Source organism: Acipenser ruthenus, chromosome 1 (assembly GCF_902713425.1).
Source record: "Acipenser ruthenus chromosome 1, fAciRut3.2 maternal haplotype, whole genome shotgun sequence".
NCBI classification, from domain to species: Eukaryota; Metazoa; Chordata; class Actinopteri; order Acipenseriformes; family Acipenseridae; genus Acipenser; species Acipenser ruthenus.
This window is the reverse complement of record NC_081189.1, coordinates 68,350,328-68,377,312: the sequence shown is the minus strand read 5'-3', so window position 1 is coordinate 68,377,312 and position 26,985 is coordinate 68,350,328. Positions and strand designations below refer to the sequence as shown.

Genomic DNA, 26,985 nt, shown 5'->3' with positions numbered 1-26,985 from the left:
AAAACGCTAACTCATATTGTACAATACAGTGGTGTATGTGGGTAAAGCATACAAATTATATACAATTACTCCTCACTTTCAGTGCCTTTTATTCTTGCTGTAGCTATATGTGGTGTAAAGTTTTCTCAGTCCTCTAATAGTCCTGCTATTTTGATAGGCATCATGACAGACCCTCTATGTCCACACTTGGTGTAAGAGTCTTGAGAGAGCCGAGTGTGTAACTAACCTTTAAGCCTGCGAGTTGTGCCGTAGTGTAATTGAGGCTTGTCTTCTCCATGTTTGGTTTTGATGCTGACACAGTTGTTTTTCTTTAATCTCTTCAGGTGTGGGTGTACCATAATTGCTAGAGAGCTTTTTGAAGAAGAAAAAAAAAAAAAAGGTTTTGATTAGTGTTTTGACATTTCTTTGGTGAATTCAATTTGCAGGTGTTTCATAGGGAGGTTAGATGAATTATGAAGTTGAAACTCTGAAAATAGACTCTTTTTAAAAAGACTGAGACATGTAGCTTTTCTTCAAGAAGCAATTTTTAAATAATTTACTCGTTTCCGGAATTTTAAATCAGTTTTCGAATACATAAACATATATCAGCAGAATTTCAAAGGACTGCAACATTGCAGGGATCCCATCTCTTTAAATCATAACACACTATTAGCAACTAAATCTAACTCTGACGTCTGCTAAGAAATTATGATTATTGGATATTTACTGTATTCTTTTTTTTCATCAGATGATTACACATTATAGTGTACACTTGGTACAAACTGCAGCAGCATATATCCTGATCAAATTCTTATGAGCAACTATGGTGTCAACTTGTCAAGACTTGCCATACACATCACTGTGAATTATATTAACTGGTGAACTAGCCACGGAATTTCAGATGACCAAAACACTTACACATCAAAGTATACATACTTATTTTTTTAACTCATACTGTAGTGACTAAGGTCAAATTTGCCTTAGGCAGATATTCTTTCTACTATTATAGCCCCAGATGATTGGAGTGCTTTACCAGTAATCACTTGTTTTGAAGTCCTGTAATTGTGTAATTTATTTGACCATTTGAATATTGTTAAGTGTGTCTCTGTGTTAGTGTATAGTTACTTGTGTCTGGACTAAAATATACAAGCTGTGGTCACCAGGGGTGCCTAAAGAAAGACAGATGTCCAGCAATGGACAAAAGTCTTGCATCACTATAGAAATAACACATTTTGTTTCATAAAGTCGAATGAAACCTGCTGAATAATGTTATGTTAACATATTGAATTACATACCGCTTTGTAGTTCCCCATATAGTTAATGAAAAACTGACAAAAATTTGACATTTCAAAATCTAACATGAAATACTGTACTACTATTAAGGTTTCCGGTAAACACTTGCGATATCATTTTGTAGTTTCTTTGATTAAATGATGTTAAATAAAAGATCTAAATTGTGTTCATAACATTTCTATTTTTTTTTTATTTTTGTATTGTCTCAATCCTAAAATCCTAGGTGATGCAAAACGTTTGGCCAGAGCTGTATGTATTATTTTGCAACTCTCTGGCACCAAAAAGGCAACCACTGTATGTGCTTGCAGAAGCTCTCAGGCCCTTTGTCCTCCCAAATGAGACAGTGTATCAGTCTAGAGCAGGTAGCCCGGGAACTGCAATCTAGAATTGATTAAACTGGGAAGTGAAACGTCTCTCGGTAGAATGTTCTAATATTGAAGACAAAACCTTGTAAAGATTCCACTTCAATTACTTTTTGTCTGCTTTTATTTTGTTTGCCTCACCTGTCATTTAATGTTACCTTCAGTCAGCAAGTCTGAACTGCTGATGCCTTTGATGCTACTGATTTTTGCCCTGCTGAGGAATGGGAAGGTAATGTAAACCCAGGAGCCTCCTCAAAACTCTCCCTCTGACCCCTGCATGTCTCATTGTCATTTATGTTAGGGTTTGTTGCCCACAGGCTGACAGCCACCACACTTAAGCTGCTTTTTTAATTGTATTAAAAATGTTACACAGCAAGATGAACCATATCAAGATCTTGCACAACCAGGATGCTAGTAGGTGATAGAAATGGTACAGAACAGCCCATTTTTTATCCCCATAAAAAATGCAGTGTTTAAGACCACAAAACATATCTTACCGAAGCTGGGTTCAAACCAAGGCCTCCAGACACACCAACGGCTCATGAGTTTGTCTGCTGCACACCTAGTCTGTAGTTTCATTTATTTTTTTCTAATTTTTCATGTCTGGAAACAAGACTTGTGTGTCAAGGGAGCTTTGCCTGGTTTGATGTATTATTTAATAAATATAAATCTATCGAGGGAAGGCAAAGCAGTAGCATAAAATACACATAGAATCTTATTAATTAGGATAAAAAATGTAATATAATTTGAGTGCAGTGAATTGAATCATAGTGCTTACATCTTTAAATGCCAGTCTGGGCTTAACCATGAGACTGACACTCATGTAAAGAATGTCTTGATCGAACAGGAGTTGTATTTTAAATATAAATTAATGTAAACAAAATTTGAATGGTAATCAGAAATGAAAGAAGCGTGAAATATATTTATAATATTTTGATGTGCATGAGTGGCTTTATCAAATGGAAAAACAAACATTGTGTAGTTTGGATAGCATTGTGCATGTTCTGTATGTTATTTATTTTGACTGTCGTTTTGATACTGCCGTAAGGCAATACACAGGTGTTTAGGGTTTGACCCTAATACAGGCACTACACACACACACACACACACACACACACACACACACACACACACACACACACACATACATAGTACCTTCCCCAGCTGAACATATACTGCACAGTACTGTGCATTCTGTAATGAATGGTTATGTTATTTGTCACTGCTATTAAATAGCACTCAGACAAAGGGGAAACTGATAGTTTGTCTAAACACTTCCCTTTGAACTGTAAGTGACATGTTTGATTTCTGCTCAACAGTTTGTAATGCTTCAGCTTTGAGCAAAACAAGGGTAGCAGAACACATTCTGGCATTGGGTTTTTGCTAGCAAAAAAAGTCCCTGCTAGAAGTGTTAAAATCCCATGTACAGCTTTTCAAGCCATATTTCCATGAGACAGTTAAGGGGACAGAACATCTTGCTAATGAGGTAAATTATTTATGTCCTTTTCTAAACTGTTGGAAATTAAACCCACCTGGCTGCCTTAGATAAGCTCCCATTATCAGGCTGTCATAAACCTCTCGCTGGATTTGAATGCACAAGGATATCACCTTTTAACATTCCTATAATACATCATTCAAATGTATTTACGTAAATCAGTGCACTTTTGAAAAGAGAATGCAAGAAGGTAGTTTGTTGCAGTTGGTGATTGAGACTCATTATTGTGCAGCCTTGCTTGAGTTAAGTATATTTTGTTCTGAAAGGAAGTGGTCATGTACTAGAGAGGAAAAATCATCAGTCAGGGTGCTGAGCTCTGCAATGTTGCGAGGCAGGGGACTGGTGGTGTGTTAGCAGTTTGCTACTTCGTTGAAGTGATTAAGGGTACATTGGGGATGTTCTAAAACGGAAATGGTTTGATGCAGTGCATTCACCACTTTGCAATTTCAAGCAGCCCAAAAGCTTGAGACACACACTTGTTGGTTTGTGTAGATAATTTGCTATGCAGAGTCTGCATGGTTTTTTTCTTCTAGTGATTCATTTTGAGCTGCAATTGTTAAATGTATAGGTGTTTCAAAAGTAAATACAGTTAATACTTTCTGCTGGCTTGAAGATACTTTAAGCTCCACTGCCGTGACTGATATAGTTTAGTTTAAAGGTCTTGTATTAGAAAACTGAAGCATTATGTGCACATTTAAAGCTGCTACCTCTGATATACTCTACACTCCAACAAGTAGTGTTCTTCTTTTCCAGACTACACTGAAGTCAACATGAAAAAGACAACCCACTCTTTTAGATCTGTTTTGCTTCCTGAGTTAAAGAATAGCTTTAATATTCATGTATAACCTTGTGCCGTTGTGGTAGTAGGAGCATGACTAAGTGATTCACAGTGCAGTACTGGCAAGCTTGTGTCTTTAGTTTAAACTACCGCTGCAGAATGCAAATAGCATAGACTGTCTATGAGAGATGATTTTGTCTATTCTATTGATATGTGTGGTAAACTGGCACTAAGGAGAAATCATATCATAGTATTAAGTTGAATGTAATGTCAGGGCTCTGCAGCTTTCAGGGACATTTCTGAATCTTAGTTAGAATCTAAGACTCTCTCCAGGTTGACAGTAATCCTGTCTTTCACAGTATGTGTGAGGATATTAAACAATGGATTTCATTATAATAGCTGTCATTTTTATAGCGCCCTAGACAGAGTGCAATGCATACATCATATTACAATGGCCCACCCCTAATTTGAGAAATGACAGTGATAAGTCAAACTCAAATGCACAGTTCTACGACAAGACAGGAACACAGAATTGCTTTAGGAAGAACATTTTTGGTGTCAGCTTGCCTTCTGCCTTCATGCTTTTCTTAACGACCTCCAACAATTGCGTGACACTAATGACAACGTATTGTCCATTACAACTTTTTGCCACCAGATAACAGAAGACAGGGTGAAGACACTCTTGAATTTGCCAGGCAGCTGTCAAAGATAAAAGGGACATTATTAGTACTGTAGCAGAGAAGCATAAGGCTCTTGTGCATTGGGCCGACATGCAGAAGGATAGTTTAGTATGTAGAGACACCTTGAGTACTCCAAGAGAAACATTATTTCTTTTGCATTGTCTTTGTGTTTCACATCAGGGTGTAATTTGGAGGAAAAAACAGTAAGACATATTTTTTATACAAATTGTTGTCAGTGGCAAGTTGGACAATTATCTGTCAATGTCTCTTACTTTACGTGTTTCCCTTGCTCCCCACAAGGATAGAAACATTTAGATTACATAATGTACAGGTTGGTGAACAGTTTTTGGAAAGAGGATATGTAGTGAAGTATAAAAAATATGAAAAATAAATAAATAAATAAAATTGATGTACACAAAAAAAAAAAAAAAAAAATGTACACAAAAAGTTTAAATGATTAAAAAAAACATTTATTTCAGGACGTTTCGGGCAAAAGCCCTTCAGCTGTGTAGAAAGAAAAGTAAACACAGTGCAGTAAACTTGTTGATTTTCAAATATTCTGAGGGTGATGTTAAGATGATGTCAGAATAGAATGTTCATTCCAAGAGGCTCCAAAGTTCCAAGTTTGAAGATAAGCTCACATTCTCTTTGCTTCCGAGTAGAATTTGTACCAAAACATTGACTGATTCCACAGATGGTTATGTCTTCTGCAGTGTGATTATTGCTGTTGAAGTGTCAGACAACTGGAAATGTCAAGGTGTTGATTCGAATGCTTCGTAAATGTTCCACAAAACGATGTACTAAACGTCTTTTAGTTTCTTCAAAATTGGTTGCATTGTGCAAATGATGCAGTACACTGCTACTTTAGAAGTACATGTAAAGGGGTTGTGGATGTGGAGTGATGATTTAGGGCCTCTGATGTCAGTTTGGGAGTTAATATATTTGCATGTCATACATCGCAGTCGGTTGCATGGGACAGTGCATATATTTTTTCTTCTTGTCAACTTTCATTTTTGTACACTGCAGTCTTCTCTGAAACTTAAATGTTCTAAGCCTTCTAGGAACTGGGTTACTTAATTCCTGGAAAGGGTTAATTACACCGATTCCTTCACATTGATCAACATTTAAACAGTATTGTGACAAGGTACTACTTATGTCACATGTGTGGGTAACCGCATTGCAAGACAGAGGAGTTGGAGTTGAAACACAGACACAGGCGCGCTGGATTTATTAAACACAAAACAGAAAGTAAAGAAATGGGTCATGTGACACTACCAACGATAGTAAAGCACAGAGACACACATACAAGACAGGCAGGCAGCAAGTCTCAATCGAGCGCCTGTCTGTAAACAATCATTTGATCAAACATAACTCCAAAAAGCACACAAAACAAACCTGTTTCCACATATAAATTACACTAATTCCCCCTGTGGTATGTTTAAAAGAAAACAATAAAGAAATGAAAAAGGAAAGAATGTACACTTACATGCTGAATACAGTAATTATATGTCCTTTCTCTTGAAAAAAACTATCCAGCGTAGGTTGCTCCTCACCCCGTTGCCTCGTTGCAGTTTGACGGACAGGCAACGATTGCATTCGTCATGCATGATTCGTACGACAATAGGTCATCTTTGAATTAGCGTTATCTTTGAATTAGTCAACCATGGTCTTTGTTTTCACTGAGAGAATAACACACTTGACACTGGAGAAAGATCAGTGTCAGTCAGTACTGAGATCGTTATATCTGGGTCGATCCTGTAGGTGATTGTTCTAATAGGGCTAATTTGCATTGAAAAAATCGGTTCTTGCTGTTGGGATTGTTAAAAACGGGTGTTCGTTCTAAGAAGGGTCTGTTATAGTGACGTTAGCCTGTTTGTGTATGTGTATATGTATGTATGTGTGTGTGTGTGTGTATATACAGTACTGTGCAAAAGTTTTAGGCAGGTGTGAAAAAATGCTGTAAAGTAAGAATGCTTTCAAAAATAGACATGTTAATAGATTATATTTATCAATTAACTAAATGCAAAGTGAGTGAACAGAAGAAAAATCTAAATCAAATCCATATTTGGTGTGACCACCATTTGCCTTCAAAACAGCATCAATTCTTCTAGGTACACTTGCACAAAGTCAGGGATTTTGTAGGCATATAGTCAGGTGTATGATTAAACAATTATACCAAACAGGTGCTAATGATCATCAATTCAATATGTAGATTGAAACACAATGATCAACTGAAACAGAAACATGACAACGGCCCCCACAGAGCCCTGATCTCAACATCATCGAGTCTGTCTGGGATTACATGAAGAGAGAGAAGCAACTGAGGCTGCCTAAATCCACAGAAGAACTGTGGTTAGTTCTCCAAGATGTTTGGGCCAACCTACCTGCCGAGTTCCTTCAAAAACTGTGTGCAAGTGTACCTAGAAGAATTGATGCTGTTTTGAAGGCAAAGGGTGGTCACACCAAATATTGATTTGATGTAGATTTTTCTTCTGTTCACTCACTTTGCATTTTGTTAATTGATAAATATAAACTATTAAACATGTCTATTTTTGAAAGCATTCTTACTTTACAGCATTTTTTCACACCTGCCTAAAACTTTTGCACAGTACTGTGTGTGTGTATGTATATATATATATATATATATATATATATATATATATATATATATATATATATATATATATATATATATATATATATATATATATATAAAAACATGGCTTGGAAAAATAACAACTTGATTGGTTAAACAGCATCACATGACCGTGTGTATATTTAGCGAATAGAACAGCTTTCATAATAATGAGCCGCTTCACACTAAATAAATTACTACGCACCATTACATTCTGAATTAATTACAAACTGCCATTTTATTTGTTTAGTTACAAAACCACTGCCAAAAATGAGTGACATTTCACCTATTTCCTTTAATATATTTGGGGATGAAACTCCAGATAACTGGTACAATACCAACTTTCTGAGTGAAGACAGCAGTCCATCTGCAAAAAATAAATAAAATAAGTGCACCAGCAAGAGTAGACACATAACAGTAGATGAGGAACAGATGAATGAAATAGAAGAAAACAAAGACTGAAATAAAACACAAACAAACAAAAACTACAGCATGGGATGGTTAATGTACTTAAAAGAAAAAAATATGGACATCATTTTATGGAAATAAGTCCAAAAAATCTCAACAACATAGAATAGAAAGAAGACAAGCATTGAATTGACAACAGAACTGGCAGAAGGCACAGGTGTCGTTGTCCATCCATCAACAGTCCAAAGCACCTTTGACCATCGTTCCATAGTTCAATTTCTGTGTTCTTGTGCATATTTGAGCCTTTTAGTCTTGTTCCCCTTTCTTAACAGAGGTATTCTTACTGCAACACATCCTTTAAGTCCTGATTTCAAGAGTGACTTTCGTACTGTTGATTTGATGGACAACGACACCTGTGCCTTCTGCCAGTTCTGTTGTCAATTCAACGCTTTTCTTTTTTCTATTCCTTAAGGATATTATCTTCCAGTATTGCTCATCCTTGTTAGCTTTTTGGGTCTTCCAGTCTTGGGTTTGCCAATTATAGATGATGTTTCTCTGTACTTGTTGATTATGCTTCGGATACCACACCTTGAAAATCGAGTGATGCGAGCTATTTCACTCAATGTTTTTCCTTCTTTATGCAAGTCATGGTTGTTATAATAGTAGAAAACACTAGTTGAATAATTTATTGATTCATTAATGAAAATGGAAAAAAGCAGAGGTAAATATATTGCTAGATACAGTTTCAAATGGAGCACCTCAGTCACAAAGATTTGACCAAAGGTTGTTTATACCAGAACTGCTGTTTATATACAGTAGCTCTACTCGATCACTCTAATTCTGCAGGGCCCAATTGATTGTTGCTTTGTTTTCTGTATTGTGTTGCATGTCATTTGAAGATTGCATCCCTTCTACATTTAGGATACAGGAGTTGAAGGAGCTGGGGGATCTCTCACCACACTGGGATAATCTTCGTAAAGACGTGATTAATCACTGTAGGCAGATTATTAGCAGCTACCAGGAAACCCTCACTGAAATCAACAAGCTTACAGGTAAGAAATTCTTTCTGATGCCTTTTATTAACAAGTAAGTACACTGTAGGTGTATATCCTACAAGCGGTGTAAGGTGACTTAAATTAGTTTAAATGATTGTGTCATTTTTATATACATTCTGGTTTGCAATTATCACCACAAAGGTGTTGACAATGTCGAACCAAGGGACTTTTTCAACCTGAAAAAAGAAGCAAGGACTAGGGGTCACAAATGGAGATTTGATAAAGGGGCATTCAGAACAGAAAATAGGAGGCATTTTTTTTACAGTCTTACACAATTTTACACAGAATTTTACACAATTTTTAGACAGAAGTTTACACAATTGCGGGAGTCTGGAACCAACTCCCCAGTAATGTTGTTGAAGCTGACACCCTGGGATCCTTTAAGAAGCTGCTTAATGAGATTCTGGGATCAATAAGCTACTAACAACCAAACAAGCAAGATGGGCTGAATGGCCTCCTCTCGTTTGTAAACTTTCTTATGTTCTTATGAGTGATGCATGATAAAACTACTCCTTTCCTCTTCCATATAAGATTGAACATCTTCTTAACATATTTTTGTATTACAGGAGCCCACGTGAGTTGTTTTTATAGCTGTATTTGTAGGCAGTTTAATCTAGCTTTAACCAGCATTACAGCTGGGTGTAAGTAAGAGATAAGGAGGTTAAATACGGAGGTTGAACTAATATTTTCTGGCCCCAAGGCCTCAGCTCAATTTGCTAGGACATCCTAGTTCCCTGAAGTATAGTCTTTTACTCTTGCAGATCTGTGTTGCATTTTTATGTCCTATTTGTCTCATAACGTGTCTAGAGGAAAGATGTCTTGGCAAGTCTGTGTCACATCTTGCCTTCTCTTTTTAAAGATTAGTTTTTGTAGCTTGTAGCACTGAATGCCTGTACAGAAACATGCTGGAAAAAATCCTTCTACTGGTAAAATGAAGCAGCCCAACATCCTCGGGAAGTGAGGAGGTTAAACCCAACAAAGTAGTGTGTGGCAATGAGAAAATAAACATATATACTGTAGTACCATTCAAAAGTAAACATTTTGCTAAAACACTGACCTTTTAGCATATTTTACTGATATTTAAAAAAAATGTCCTGATGTCAAACAATTGCTGAACTTTAGCAGTGAATCAGTTTACAAAACATGAGTGCTGTCCAATTTGACCCAGAATATATATTTTTTTTAAATGAAGGACTAAACTTTCTCTCCTTTTAAGTGCATCTGTACATCTTTTTAAAAAGCTAAACACTTCAAATTATTATTCGCTACTGGCAAATAACAAAACAAAATGTAAGTGCGTGTGGAGGCCCTTAAATCTGTTGAGAACACCTTTTGAATATTACATTTTAACTGCTGTTCTTACTGTTGCTGCCACTTCTTTACTTGAATGATATAGTACTTTCTTTGTAATCAGAGGATTTATTTTAGTTCAAACACCTTTCTCCATTGAATATCCTCAAACTGTCTCTAGTTTCCAGACATGTCAACCCCTAAGTGTTCTGTTTTGGGGGTGGTGGGTGCTGGTGACGGATCAAGATTTTTGCACATGACTGACAGCTACGCCACTGACCTAGACTTAAGGGCTATGCACACCGGGAGCAAAGCAAATGACATGAATACAGCACGAGTACATAAAAAAAAATAAAAAAAACACAACACAACACAACTGTAGCTAGTCATGAAAACAAAATACTGTCTGCTTTTGTGGAGACTAAATAAAATAAATAAAACTAAGAAATAGTCTGGGTACACCACACACTAAAAAAGTGACATTTAATAATGAATGTTTATATGTGATCTGGTTTAACATGTAAATTATTCAAAAAGAATACATTTATACACATTTCTTTGTAAATACTGAGAAAATGAGTTTAATATACATTTTTTTAATTGATTTTCAGTTTTAATAAAATCTTCAGTTAGTGTGTGAATATTATTATTATTATTATTATTATTATTATTATTATTGGTCAACATTATTAAAACAAAGAAGTGTCATTTTACAAAAATACGAAACCAGTGTGTGGCGCTCCCCGTTACCTTGACTAAAATTAAGGTTAAATAAAGAGAGATAGATATACCATCAATTTCCAATTGTTCTGTTATTTCTTACCATATTGCGTCTTTCTTTTTATTGTCTTTATAACCACTGACGCTGGCATCACAAAGAACATTAGATTTTTCGAGTTTAATAATTAAATTCTCATTGATGTCCATTTCTCTTTTATTTCTGTGGTAATTTCTGTGTGAACGAGACAGACTCTGTCCGAGTAAAGACATGTTGTGTACAGAAACTTAGAAGGCTCGCGCAGACAAACCGTCAGTTTGAGACAAAAGGCAATTCTATCTTTGGAGTAAGGGGGGAGTTTGTGTAGCAGCTACAGGAATACCGAATGGTAATGTACACCTCTTCATGGTGATATGCATGGACAGTTGTATTGGATTTACCGCTGTATCATGTTTAAAGGGTTTCGCAACCTTGCAAACAATAACAAACCTATGCACAAACGTGAGAATCCATTGCACGGCCGTGAGACTCTCAAAATTGTGAAAAACCATGAGTTACACAGGTAAACCTTGACACTTAACATCCATGAGTTTCCCCATCTGAACATCAACATGTTTTTGTCTAAATAAGAGCTGAGGCATTCTTATGTTTGGAAAACAGCTTTCAGCACTGCGATGTTCAATAGAAAACAATAGAGTTTCTATAGAGACAGTATGAGTGGCAGGCTAGTGCCATTTTGTTTGTAAAGCACCTCCCCAGTTTGTTAATAATGACCCAGGAAATGTAATCCACAATATCAAAACTGTCTGTCTGTTTAAAAAAATAAATAAATAAGCAGTAGTGGGAATGTTGTAAAAGTACATTTAACATTTTAAATTGACATTTATTCGAGCAAACATTGCTTGAAATGTATCCAGGAACAATAATGGCCATGTTCGTTCTTCACCAGAATCAAAAGTAATTGGTATAAATTTAACATACCAAAAATGTGTCATAAAAAACCTTTATCCCATATAACTGACAGTTGAATAAAACAAATCAACTGCACAATCTTTATTTGGTGGGGTACAGTGGAGGCATAAAGTGGAGGCGCCTTTGTGTGGCACACTTACAGTTTTACATATTGTATATCTAGAGAATGACTTATCCTAGAGTGCATCTGAGGATATAGTAAATAGCTGTCTGTCCGTCTTTACATATATCTTAACTACAATACTCTACAATACATACAGTGGATGTAAGTCATGGGCAGAGATGGAAATAAGACCCCTATTGCATAGCAGTTTCACCCATTTCAGGCTTTAATATGTACTTTATTATCCCCATTGACACAAGCTCAGGTGCGTCTTATCAAACAGTAAAACCAGGAATGGAACTTATTTCCATCCCTGGTCATGGGGATCTACATATTCTACTGATAACTCTGTATTTTATTTGTGTTGTAGATCATTGTTGATACCTGACACATTGAAATTGAGAAATGTGGCAACAAATACAATGTCTGGATGCAATTTCTGCCTCGGGTTTGGGAATATTTGGAAAAAAAGCTTTTCATTTTCAATTCTAGATGGGCTTAGCTTGCCATTGCTTTTATTTTCCTGTTTGTTTTTGCATTTTTATATAACCGTTCAGTCCTGCACAAGGTGTCATTTCTAAATATATTCTTAACATTTAAAGATGTCTAAGAGTAAACAAAGTAATCACCACTACTGATTTACAGATACGCCAACTCACTTATTTTAGGAACTTTTTGGTCTCAGTTTCAACAGCCTCACTCCTAAAAGAAAGGAAATGATGGTGCGTTTAACAAATCTCCTTTCTATCTGTATTTTATTTGTTGAAATCTCACTCGTTTGGATAGTCTGACCTTTGCATCCCTGTATTTAGACACAACTGCCCCGTTGCCCTGTTTTGCCCTCAGGGTCTCCTGGACTTCAGAAAAATGTACATTTCAAACTATTAATGAAACCCTTTAAACTTTGGTTGAAAAAACACACCAACAATCTGACAAAGTTCCAGCATCACAGCCAGTGTTTGGTATGTACAGTGTTTGCAACATTAAATCAGAATTGGTTGGAACCCCCCCCCCCCCCCCCCCCCAAAAAAAAATAAAACTTGATTAATCAAGTTTTGTTGCAAGTACATCCAAAAAATCTACACAAGGTAATTTTAAACATATTTGCAGCTAACTGTACTTGCTAAAGTATTCTAATTTCTACATCCTCAGTATGGTAATACTCTGATGATGCAATCAACATGACAGCATGCAAAGGATTATCATGCTAAACCAAAAGCTGCAGGTTTGTTTTGCCTATGAATATTTAATACATCATTAATACAATATTACTTTGTAAAATGGCTTTTCCAACAACAATCTTGCCTCTGTACTTAAAAATAGAGGTTACCTTGAGGTCATCCACTGTACAGTAGCTCAAGCCCAGTAGGATCTTCTTGGTCAATGCCAAAGACACCAATCCCCCATAAGACACTGGAGTCCTTTTACTTGGAATCCCCAAGGTCTTCCTCAAGTCTCAGTCAATTAACACTGATTGCTTGTTTATTCTGTACTGACATAGCCTTTGTTTTATATGACTGGTATTGGTTACATCCCAGATCCAATACAGCGTACTTCTTGGCTACAGAGATACTCCATTTAAACAAATTAAAAATGTTTTTTACAAAGTAGAAGGGTCCTAGTTTTCGCATCTCATTCGTAAGGCCATCTTGGTTGTGCACTGGTAGGGTTTGCACTTGAAAGCAACATGTGCTGAACACAGAGCCATGGATCTCCTGAAATCATCCATTTGCCTCGCTCACTGAGAAACTATCTCTCCTTGAATCTCCAGAGACCTGTTTTGGGGATGGACATTATTCAGTGTTGCCAGATAATTTGTTACAGAGCTGTCTTTGTTATTTGTTGTGTTGATTGAAGCGTGACTAGGCCGCTGCCCATGGGGTTCAGCACATCAGAAATTAGTCAAACCAATGAGCAAAGGACGATTTACAACATGCAAGTGTTTCTTTTTTTAAATATATTTTTTATACCATAGCTAGAAATAGTGAAGTGGATGTATTTAAATGTAGTGATTAAGCACAATTATTATAACATGAATAAATAACAGTCAATAGTAAAGCTTATTAAATCAATGAGGCGGGAGTGTAGCGTGTTCTCCGTGGGCTTCTGTTTTCCATATTACATAAAAGAAGCCATAAGCCTACCCATGAAAGTGAAATGTTGCATCTTGTGTTATCCAGATCTGCCACTGTTTGGATCAATTAAATAAACACCTTTATCTGTAATGGCAGTCAGAAGCAGCTTTGATGCAATGCTTTGCATCAAATTCTATTTTTTGTTGTTTTACATTGTCAATCATAAAATTAAGAGTCACTGCATTGCAATTTTCAAAAAGATAATAAACAAAATATAGGCTACTTTTCAACCTTTTGTACCTTTAAACACTTTATGTCCACATTGTATGTCCACATTTGTGGACCCAGGGTCTGAAGGGCAAATATAAGGCCATCCATACTCTGATGTTTTCACTTCAAATTGTGGCAACGCAGAGTCACCTTATTTTACATGCAGTTGAGCACCTGAGGACTTCCTTGACATCCAGATACCACCTGCGTGAACAGATGGGAGGCTGATCTCATTATTCCACTTGTACAAATCTCTCTGATTCACACCTTTTGTTGTCTGCTCCCATATTTATTTTGTACATTGTAGTTCACTTGAGTGACAAAAACAGATGACCTGGAAACAGTGTCTCAATCTTTCATCTTTTGTGAAAGCAGGTCACAGCCTACTTTGTTATTTTGCCCAGACCAGCAATGCCCAGTCCTCCTCACTCCTTCCTCTCTGCTCAACTTTAATGTGTGCATGTAAAGTATGTAGGAGTTTTTACTGTCTTCTAAATACCTTTAATCAGCACCCTGCTACTGCTTGCTGCCCACAGTAATTAGCATAAAGTGAAACGCTTTTAATTTACACTTTTCATGAATAGTTAAAATGCCATTTGAATGAGCCTTGGATCAAACCTTTTATACACACTGTATAGGGGCAGCATTTCTGTCAAACATTGTGGCATTGATTGAAGTGACTGAATGTTTTTTATAGACACATAAATACATTCAAGCATTCTTATTAGGATGTGCAGTAGCAACGAGCTAACATTTCCTTTTCCAAGATGCTGGTTATGTACAATAAACAAGTTATTTTATTTATTTTCTTTTGTGTTTGTATTCTTCATTATAGGAAGTGTAACATGTGGTAGATCTGGGGTGTTCAGCTTCATTCTTCAGGGACCACAGTTTTTATTCCAACCATTTTATTTTTTGAGTTTGGTTTGAAGACAGAAAACAGAGACTACCCAACGTCTCAAAGGTAGCGATTACTGCCTTTTTTGTGCAGTGGAAAATAATGTTGATTAAGAATACTACCAAGGTTTGCCCGAAATGAGACATCATAGGCAATGTCATATAATATGCCGATTAAGAATTTCAACACTATGTTTCTTTGTTCTTTTTTCAGGCTCTTCTTTTAAACCAAGCATCAGTAAAGCAGAGAAATATTTAGAATTCATCCCAATTAATCTCCACACGCAAAGAATGAGGGTTAACTGCCCGAGGAAAACAGGTAAGGAGATACATCAAATTGCATTTTGCATGCTTTTCAAACCTTTTCACCTAGCAATAGTGTTTCCAGCTGTACAGCCACAGAATGCTAACATGTCTATTAATCATAATGCACAGGATACAGTCACCTTAACCCTAGAATCATGAGATTCTGATTGGAAGTAACAAGGCCCGACAGTTCTGGGGTTCAGGTCCCCAGGGTCAGTCTATTTTATTTTCTTATGCTCTACTTATCCTGGTATTGTAGACTTCCAGTCAAATATAGTTAGCTAGGGGTCTTCAGGGAGCTGACAGGTGAACATTAACAAAGGTAGACAGGAACACAATGCACTAATAAAGCCTGGTAGTGTTTGTAGAAACACTAGATGGTATACTTTTCTCTGGCACAACTGTTTCTGAAAGCAGAGCTGTCAGAACACATCTCTTCTGTTAAATTGTTAACAGCATCCACTGCATTTAGGTTTACATACAGTTTGATATTTATAGTTGAGCATTTTTTGGAAGGAACAAAATACACAAAAAATCCTGATATAAATAGATTCCATTTACATTTGTGAGAATGGCCAGATAACACGAAAGTGTTCATCAAGTTTATCTTTTTAAAAAAAGGATACGTTTATACATTGCTGTTATCAGCAGGGGGATTTGTTTTGCGGCTCGGTGGAATCGAAATCATTGGCTTCATTGTCAGTTTGTAAATGTGTTAGAAACGTAACCGTCAGTACTGTAACTGTTATCAAGCTAACAAATCAGCCTTAATTGTGTGTGTGTCTATATATATATATATATATATATATATATATATATATATATAATATATATATATATATATATATATATATATATATATATATATATATATATATATATATATATATAAAATCACATTAAAGTAAAATACTTCTACAGCCAGTTCCAGCCTGTCAAAGATAATGTTTAAGCTACAAATACAGACTGAATACAGTCAGAATGGTATGGAAGAAATATATAAATATAAAGTTGGCCCTTCCACTCCTGGTCTTGGACACCCTTAACTTTATATATACTTTATGCTCAGTCATGCGCATTATACACAAGATGCATTTTTTTTTTAATTACTGTAATCCCTACAGCAGTTGGAAAACTGTTGAATGTTAACCTTGCTATTTCTAAGCCTGAAGCACTAATCTTGTTTCTGTGTAGATGCTGCTTACGATGTCATCACTGTTGGAGCCCCTGCGGCCCACTTTCAGGGATTTAAAAATGGAGGTCTTCATAGGCTGCTGAGCAGATTTGAAGCAGAAAAGAAAAAGTAAGTATTATTCCATCATTTAGTCTGGAAATGTATACATATCTGGGAGTGTATACAATATACATAAACTTCAAAACAGTAGGAAAGCTTATAGTAAAGATACATCACTGATGTTCCAACATCTGCCACCATGCATATGCAGTTATTGACAGAGTTGTAATGACTCGACTCGGAATCAAGTGACTCGATTAGACTCCCTGCTCAAAAGACGTCACTCGGCTCCCTGCTCAAAAGACGTGACTCGGCTCCCTGCTCAAAAGACGTGACTCGACTCCCTGCTCAAAAGACGTGACTCGACTCCCTGCTCAAAAGACGTGACTCGACTCCCTGCTCAAAAGACGTGACTCGACTCCCTGCTCAAAAGACGTGACTCGACTCCCTGCTCAAAAGACGTGACTCGACTCCCTGCTCAAAAGACGTGACTCGACTCCTTGCTCAAAAGACGTGACTCGACTCCCTGCTCAAAAGACGTGACTCGACTCCCTGCTCAAAAGACGTGACTCGACTCCCTGCTCAAAAGACGTGACTCGACTCGACTCCCTGCTCAAAAGACGTGACTCGACTCCCTGCTCAAAAGATGTGACTCGACTCCCTGCTCAAAAGATGTGACTCGACTCGAGTCATGCAAAAAAGTCTCCATCTGACTCGAGTCATGCAAAAAAGTCTCCATCTGACTCGAGTCATTGTCTTTACAATAAAGTCAATAACAAACTTATTTAATTTTCAATACATGCAGCCCCTCTCTAACACACGCAGTCATCTTGTCATTTTGCACATAAACAGGTTCCTGCCATGGTTGTTAAGACCATTGCTTAGGAAATAGAAAACACCTTTCTAGCCTATAGCACCGTTCTGTGATCACAACGTCACAAGCAGCAGGGAGCCCCGGAATCAAAATGTTTAGGCGGGAAGAAAAGACAGATTTCTGATCACTGATCACAAAAAATCTTGAGGAAAATAGTGATTTTTGAGTTTTGTCACAGACACAACAAAAAAACAAAACAACAACAGCATGGAGAGTAAACTAAAAGTACATGCAGGGGTGGAGTTCACTTTTAATAATTATACAGTCGACCGGGAGAGAAACAAGCAGGCTGCATCAGGCCAGCACTGTAAAGTGACAATATGAATAAACTGCATTCAAAACATAGCACCGGTAACTGCCACCGATTTATACCAGTAGGTTTCTAGTTTTTTTCAATGGCTAAAATGAGAATCTGAATTAATTAAAAACTCGGGCACAATGCAACAACGGTATTTTTCCAAAATCAATAGGTGATCGATATTCGATATTTAAAAAAAAATAATAATAATGCCAAGGAAAAATTAAACAACACGGCAGAAAAAGCACTGATTAGGAGTTATTTTTCAGGTTAAAGGTAATGAATGCATCTATAACTAGTAAGTACACTTTTGCCTAGTGAAAGCTTGAAAAGTAAATCATTTGGGTATTTGGTGCTCATTATTCTCTTTATTTCATGTATGTATGTATGTATGTATGTATGTATGTATGTATGGTTGTATGTATTTTATCTATTTATTAAGGGACACCATATCTTTTAAGGGAGTTGGTGCTTTGTAGCTATTTTTAAATTTCCCTTTAAATCCAATTCTGAATAAAACATTTGTTTACAGTACACATTTGTTAAGCTAATGCAAACTAATAAAAACTACAAACATTTGGAAGTTTACCTAAACTAATATTATGTAGTCCATGGTCAGTGTTAATCAAGGTCTGTGAAACTAGAGGTTTATGTTTAAAGTCTTAGTTAAAGACTTTAACTAAGGCTTAACATTTTTCTTTTCTTTCTTTCTAGTCATGTCTTATACTGTAACATACATTGTCATTTTAAACTTTTAAGCAACCAAAAAAAAAAACACAAATAGAGTGCTCAGGACCAGTAATTACACATAATCTCCTTGACAACTTACTTTTCTCTGTAGGAAGTGTATTTTTACCTCAAAGTAACTGAGTGTGGGAAAGTACATATTTTAAACTGTACTGACTTGCAGTACAACAGTTCAAACCACTCTGTGATATTTTCTGTTCCGTTACCAAACAACCGCTGTTACACCTACTCAAACACAACAGAAACAACTGGTAACTGTTCTTCTGAGGCGGTTTCTGATAACCGATTCCTTTGGCTTTGAAAAGACTGTGTATTAATTGTCGATACACAATAAGTCGGATCAAAAGGCTTTATTGGGAGAGAACACGGTATGAGGATGTGTACAGAGCAAAAGGGGGGTGTACAGCTGTTTAGTCTTGCTTACAGTCTTACTCATATTTCTCTCCCATTCTCACTTCCTGTGTCCCCTACATAAAGGTCAACCCCCAATCAATATATAGAAACCTTAATCGCCAAAGGGCACTTCACCACACAGGGACTCCTGATTTTAAATAAATTGTTTACAGTGAGATATACCATAATAGGAGTATTTTGCAGTACTTGACAACTAAACTCACTCCGTGCTACAGTAGTTAAAAAAAAAAAAAAAAAAAAATCCTTTCAGGGCAGATACATTTGAAGAGAAAAGTAATTGTTCACACTGTTCACATTCATTTTCCAACCTCAGTTGAACGCCACGCTGATAATGAGATGCTACAGGTGCTTTGTGAAATCTGTCCCTTTTTATAGCAGCTGCTTTGATCCGTCAAAGTGTTGACTTGGCATCCCTAATAAAGTGGCCACTCTCTGTAGTAAAAAATAGTGGAAGTTTACAGTTATTGGAAGATTTTCAGAGCCATCAAGAAAAGCCAGTATTATTTGCTACAGTATATGATGATTTCACCCACAAACCTGAGTCAGTAAGTAAAGATGTTAATGCGGAGGAAAATTACTAAGCTACACCACCCACTCGATATATCGCGGGTGTCAGGGTCCAATACAAATCCGCTATATATCGAGGGTGATATAATGAGGGATGGGTGTATTTATTTGCCAACCCATGAGAACATTCATTCTGTCGATGTAGATCATTATTTGTCTGTCTTTATAATTTTTATATGACTAATCCAGATGACGTGTTTTATTGGTGTTTATGATTAAATGTATAATTCATGGGAAAGCCTTTTTCAAAAATTCTGAACCTACATCACTGGCACATTAGGAGGGACTGTAAAGTGACAAGTATGATATTCTCTTGTTGTTGTCTCTGGGGGGAAAAAAACATAAGAATTAGATTTTTTTGTTTTGTTTTTAGTGATCTGTCCTCTGATTTTTTTTATGAACTTTGAATGAGATAAATAAATCAACATAAACACTCAAATGTTAGTTTCAGACACCAAAGAACAACTTTTTATAATAAAATTTTGAAATACTAAAAAAAAAAGGTTTTCTTTGACTTTTTTCAGAGATCTGTTTCCATATAGGAATTATTACTACTTCCAGGCACTGAAAAGAACCAGAGGCAGATGTAGTTAATAGTTCAGCAACATAATAACTGAGATGATTATTCACAAGGCGCAATGACTTTGCTGTATGTTATGGAAGTGGACTAGGCATCAAATTGTACATTGTTCAGTGATTTTGAGACATTGCTATACAAGCACAATATAGACATTTACTTTTTGTTCTTTTTTATACATAAACTTAAACTTATACATATTGTGATAGTGTGGTGAAAGATTATAAAGGGGACATACATAGGACCACAAATAACGCGCAGTCTATACCCTCTGTAATCCTTTGTAGTCCTGATGTTTAAAACAGGGACGTCAGGACTACATAATCTGGAATGCCGTGCATTCTCAAGCCAGGAATGAGAAGCACCTGGCAATGAATAAAAACAAAGTTTTCAAACAGGTCTGGGGATCAGTCCTGGTGCCTGTATGAGGGCTATGACCTACACATAGACCAGGACTAACCGAACCTGAAGAAAAGATATATTATACTTGTGGTAAAAAAAGTGGTCCTTTTTGGGTTATCGGTAAACGCCTTAGCCTTCTGGTACTTAGTTTTAACTTGGTAAAGGTTTAGTTATATACTTCTACCCGGAGTTAGGATTTGTTTTGATTTGCTTTATTGTTTTTAAAATAAACATACAGGCACCGCCTTGTTTTGGAAATCACTTACTGCTGTTTGTTTCCACATTAGAAGACAGTGGAAAAAAGTCCTGCAGTTGGCAAAGCAAGACCCACCTTGCCACAATATACATAAACCGCTATAGATAACAATTTTTGCAGGACTTATGAGGAATACATTATTCAAAACAATGATTCCATTGCTCAGGGATTTCTGCCTGATCCAGTGGGCCTAGCAGCATGGATGACTGGAGCCTAAGCGACAAGCAGGAAAGAGTGTAATAGCATGGTAATCATCTGTCCTTATCTCACCCGAGAGGCCTACTGACACATGCAGAGAGACATCTAAAGGTATCATCCAGGCCGCTGCGCCACGGACACTGCTGCAAAGTGTCAGCCTACCAGAGCTCCTCTATGACCATCTTCCTAGAATGACCTTTTCTGTTGTCACATACTCAAAAGAACAATAAGAAAAAGGCTACTGGGATGCATTGCACAAATGTTATACTTTACAAGGTTGTTTTCCAAGCCAACCAGCAAATATCAAGCCAAATGTCACTGTGCCACATATGAGGGCAGTTTTCTGACAAGGGTAAAAAATTATCCATGGAAAAATAGCTTTCAAGTAACATGCAAATAACGTAAGTTACAAGATAACAGCTGTAGTTGTTTTAGATTTCTTTAAGAACGTGGTCCTTTTTCTTTACTCCTGCATAAGGTTAGCATTGTTAAATGCCAGTCTGGTTTGAACTTTCTCATTTGAAGTATGTGTGAATGCTGGCCTACACTCCATTTAGAAATTAGCACAGAGGTTAGGTGCGGTCTCAGATAGGCCGGGCTAGCCCCCGCTGAGTTGTTTTTAGCCAGATGCTGTCGCTTCACCACCAGTGGTCTCCATGGGCCCTATTCATAAAAAGTACTTGCCGACAGCCGTAATAAAACAAATTTTGTTTAAAACTAACGAAAGTCGTCCATATTGCTATTCATAAAATGATCTGAGAATACGGGCGACTTTTGCAAAGCACTTTGTGATTGGGTGTACAGTCGTTCAAGAACGAAAATCCGCCTCTTTTTGACGACTTCATCAGCATTATTAATGTTACCTGGGTGGTGTCGGTAGCTGTTGCAAAAAGACCGTACTACCAAAAACCGAGCCCGCTGCTGCCAGTCACGGGCAGTTTGCAAAACACGATTTCGATGCCCCTATCACGTCTGCCAAAAATTCAGGACATGTCATCATTTAGGAAAAAAAAGTATTTTTTAAATAAATACTTTGTATTTTTCGGTTGTTTGGTAACGCTGGTAAACACATTTCCATACGCACACATAAGATATCCATTCTTAACTGCAGGACCAAAAAATTAAAAATAAAAACTAAACAAAAAGCACTGTGATTGTAGTAATAATAATAATAATAATAATAATAATAATAATAATAATAATAATAATAATAATAATAATAAATAATAATAATTTTGAAAACTTTAAATGTTAATCTTACAAATATCAATTATTATTATTATTATTATTATTATTATTATTATTATTAATAATAATAATAATAAACCCTGCTTAAAGCAGGGAATCAGTCAGGGACGAGTTTATGTTTATGAATCTGTGAAAGTTTCACGTTGTTATGCACACTGTACACAAAATGGATCGTTTTGTGGTGCGCGAAAAAAAAGACTCCCTTTCGAACACTAATCGAGCTTCGCACTGAGGCTCGATCAGTGTTTGTTGCAATATCAAGCAAGCCCAAATTTCCCTCCACTGCATCAGCAACACTGGTATACTGTATATTGTAACGCTCCATGAAAATAAACAGGTTCACACAGGCAGTATTCGTCCAAACTGTTTATTGTGAACACAGGTAAAAGAAATAAAAAGAAAAGGACCGCTGTCAGTCGCGGATCACGGCAAAGAAATAATAATAATAAAATAACTGTCTATTCTCAGTCTCTCACTTGCTCTCCTCTACACAGCGCTGTTTCAAAATGATTATGCCAGTGAATATGTTCTTGTGTGAGTATATATTCATATTAAACATTTTCCTTCATATAAAGTTACAGATTTTTTTTTTTTTTTTAAATAGGCAGTGTTAATCACGGGAATGTCAAACTGTGTAACAGCAAGTGTAATAATATAAATATGTATTTAAATAAATAGTCTGCCAAGGCTGTCGTTAGTTTAGACTTGACTGTAGAAAGCGTTCAATAACTCCTAGTTATCGACAGCATTTCGCTGTCGTTCACTCTTATGAATAGCAGGTTGACGCTCAGGACCGATGAAAATTTATACTAATGAGGTAATCGTTAGCCTTTCTCTCAATTCGTTAAAAACATGCCTTCATAGACGAAAATCATTGGGGCTTAAAAAACGCATCTGAATTATCAATTATGAATAGCAACTGTCGTATAATAGGCAGCTATGGATGAAATCCGTTCATGTACTCCTGTTTTCTCTTTTCGGCATTAACCCTTTATGAATAGACCCTCGTCATTGCCAAAGTCAGTGTGTAGCAGTGTATCCTTTAAGGCTCCTTAGTTTGACAAGCAGAATGCACTGCAAGCACTTTTGAAGCTGTCCTTCGTACTTCTGATAGTACTTTATCCTTGGGATGTGTTGTTCAGGTCTCGTCAGCCTGATTTTGTCAGTAAAGTTCCTTGAACACTTGCGTGAAGCTGCCAGAGATTTAATGTGATTTGTTGGTGCTTTATAAGCTCATAAAACTCTTTGCAAGTTACACCAGGGAACTTATCTATTATTTATGGATTTTAAGGAAAGACGTGATGCAGAGTTGTTAATGCAAAATGCCAACAAACAAATGCTCAAGCCTTCAGAGAAGCTCAAACTTGCCTACATGTAAAAAAAATAAAAATAAAGGGCCAATAATTCACTGCACATACAGTACACTAGTATATGTCATATGCACTCAAGGTTAAACATTGCTGTCAAAGTAATTGTACAAGGTAAAAAAAAAAAATACTCAGACTGAACTAAGCAAATTAAAATCTTTATGCAAGACCTTTGTATGACCCTATTCAAAACTATTATCTGTATCGGTTTTTGTTGTGAAAGGAAAGGTGATGGCTGTTGTAAAATTTGTAAACTAGTCACTGCTATAGGTTTCTTCAGTATTACAGTACGGTACCTATACAATCTAAGCACCCCAAGCTGCTTTGAAGGGAATTAATCTAATTTATTTCCCAGAGTGTTCCTTTAAGCTAACAGAATAGCCTGGAATGACTCAAGCTGATATGTTATGTGAGTCACATTTCCATCCCTGCCTAGTCATTTGCTCTGAACGTTTTCCAAAAGAACAAAGGTCGACTGCAATATCATTTTGCCTCTTTACAATACTGACATTTCAAAATCCAAGAGACAGGTAATTTATGAAAATCAAGGGAAATGTTACTGTTTGATGGTTTTGCTAATGTGAGTTATTTGATTCTGCTGAACCTTGGTAGCAGCGTGTAGCTTCTCCCATCGCGGAGTTGGCTGTCTGAGGCTTTGTAGTCAGTTCTAAGTGTCACGCCTTGCTGGAACAAACATAATTAATTGCTCTTTAATTAAACTTTCCTACAGTTGTGGTTTCCAGGTGTTACAGGCATGTATCAGCTTGTCACCCTCCTTTTAATTGATAATGTATTGCTTTTGTTTCCATGGGAGCTAGGCTTTCTACCATCATCATAGTGTCAAGTTTTCGCACGTACTCCTTTTATTTATATATATGCTCTGAGCACACTCTTAAACTCAGGGGAGACGTTCAAGGAGGACAGAGATGTTTTAAACTCCTGTAGTGATTCTGTTCATGCACTGGGCAGGCTATATGTCCAGACAACTTTTTAATATTCAAGAAAATCACACACTTATTTAATTTGAAGTTTTAACGAATCAGAGCAGTAGTAGTGCTCTTTTCGGTTTATTAAATGCTTTCAAAATTGGATGGTTGGTTGCGCAGACCACTGTAAATCCCAAGTAAAAAGCAGTCTGGGCCGTCCAGTGCCTTTACACGTTTAACAGCATTAGTACTTCAATACAGTAATACGAATATGGTTATTATATATTTAGCCTTCAGGCTATGCATGCATAAAGCTAAAAACGCCCACCGCTAAGTTCTAGAACATTCTATATATACAGAGCCTTACATAAGTATTCACCCCCCTTGGGCTTTTTCACATTCTGTAGTGTTACAACCTGGAATTAAAATGGATTTAATTAGGATTTCTACACAAAATAGTCCATAATGTCGAAGTGGGGAAAAAAATCTACATATTTTTCAAAATTATTTACAAATAAAAAAGTGAAAAGTCTTGATTGCATAAGTATTCACCCCCTTTGCTGTGACACCCTTAAATAAGCTCTGGTGCAACCAATTCAGAAGTCACATAATTAGTTGAATGGAGTCCACCTGTGTGCAATTAAAGTGTCATATGATCTCAGATTAAATACACCTGTTTCTGGAAGGCCCCAGAGTTTGTTAGAGAGCATATCTAAACAAACAGCATCATGAAGACCAAGGAGCTATCAAAACCAGTCTGGGATAAAATTCTGGAGTAGCACCAATCAGGGTTGGGTTATAAAAAAATATCCTAAAATTTGAACATCCCCCGGAGCACCGTTAAATCCATTATTAAAAAATGGAAAGAATATGGCACAACCGCGACTCTGCCTAGAGAAGGCCGTCCACCAAAACTCAGTGACCAGGTAAGGAGGGCATTAGTCAGAGAAGCAACCAAGAAGCCAATGGTAACTCTGAAGGAGCAGGAGAGATCCACAGCTGAGATGGGAGAAACCGTCCATGGGACAACTATAACCCGGACGCTCCACAAAGCTGGGCTTTATGGAAGAGTGGCGAGAAGAAAGCCGTTGTTGAAAAAAACCCATATCAAATCCTGTTTGGATTTTGCCAAAAGGCATGTGGGAGACACAGCAAACATGTGGAAAAAGGTTCTCTGGTCTGATGAGACCAAAACTGAACTTTTTGGCCTTAGCACAAAACGCTATGTGTGGCGCAAAGCCAACACTGCTCATCACCCTGAGAACACCATCCCCACGGTGAAGCATGGTGGTGGCAGCATCATGTTATGGGGATGCTTTTCATCGGCAGGGACTGGGAAACTGGTCAGGATTGAGGGCAAGATGGATGGAGCCAAATACAGGAAAATTCCAGCAGGACAATGACCCTAAACACACAGCCAAAGCTACACTGGAGTGGTTTGAAAACAAGAACCTGAATGTCTTAGAATGGCCCAGTCAAAGCCCAGACCTCAATCCGATTGAGAATCTGTGGCAAGACTTGAAAATTGCTGTTCACCAACGGTCCCCATCCAACTTGACAGAGCTTGAGCAATTTTGCCAAGAAGAATGGGCAAAAATTGCAAGGATCCAGATGTGCAAAGCTGGTAGAGACTTACCCAAAAAGACTCACAGCTGTAATTGCTGCCAGAGGTGCTTCTACCAAGTATTGACTCTGGGGTGAATACTTATGCAACCAACAAATGTCTTTTTTTTGTATAATTAACTTTTGTGTCACAATAAATATTTTGCACCTTCAAAGTGTTAAGTATGTTGTGTAAATCAAATGGTAAAAATCCCAATTAAATCCATTTTAATTCCAGGTTGTAACACTACAAAATGTGGAAAAGTCCAAGGGGGGTGAATACTTATGCAAAGCACTGTGTATATATATGTGTGTGTGTGTATATATATATATATATATATATATATATATATATATATATATATATATATATATATATATATATATATAATCAGACTCTCAAACCAAAACATAATTTCTATACCTTATAGCAGTGCTATAATATAAGAGATATTAAATTCAAATACATGCTTACCTTCCAGTATATGGAAGAAGTGTAGTGTAGGATATATTGAAAAATAAGAACGGTCTTCAAAAGGCAGAGACTTGTGAATAGAGTTTTTCAGAGATCTTCAGAGCATGGACCACACAACTTGCAGTTAGCAAGTCGCATGATACTTGACTGGGGTTTTACCTTGGTTTTTATAGGATTTTCCCCCCATTGAATACATCAGGTGTTCCAATTAAATCTGATCATCAGTCTGCCTTGACAGTTCCTATCTTTGAGTTAATGATATTTTCTAGAAGGATCCGGTCAACTCTTTTCAAAATTAACTGAATGTGAGCTCATGGTTCACTATCTTCCACCACTCTTTTCCATACAAAATAGGTGAACTAGAGTTCACAGGGTCCTTGCTAGCAAATACAAGTACAGTATATGTGTATATATGAGAGATGTTTTTAAAATGTAACACCAGATCTATTTAATTATATTAACCTGGGTCAAAAAAATATATGTT

At 36.7% G+C, this 26,985-nt stretch overlaps 1 protein-coding gene across 8 annotated transcripts in view; it reads left to right on the top strand.

The window, feature by feature from the left end:
* The window catches only part of LOC117421560 (type II inositol 3,4-bisphosphate 4-phosphatase-like), a 353,781-nt gene that overhangs the window by 246,444 nt on the left and 80,352 nt on the right, over positions 1 to 26,985 (top strand). For all 8 annotated transcript variants that reach the window (XR_009329315.1, XR_009329316.1, XR_009329317.1 and 5 more), the window contains 3 exons: positions 8,552 to 8,682; positions 15,225 to 15,329; positions 16,511 to 16,619. Coding sequence is in view for 2 of the 8 variants with exons in the window: in XM_059028317.1 (XP_058884300.1) it covers positions 8,552 to 8,682; positions 15,225 to 15,329; positions 16,511 to 16,619 (345 nt within the window). In the remaining 6 variants the exon portion in view is untranslated. The remainder of the gene's footprint in view (positions 1 to 8,551; positions 8,683 to 15,224; positions 15,330 to 16,510; positions 16,620 to 26,985) is intronic.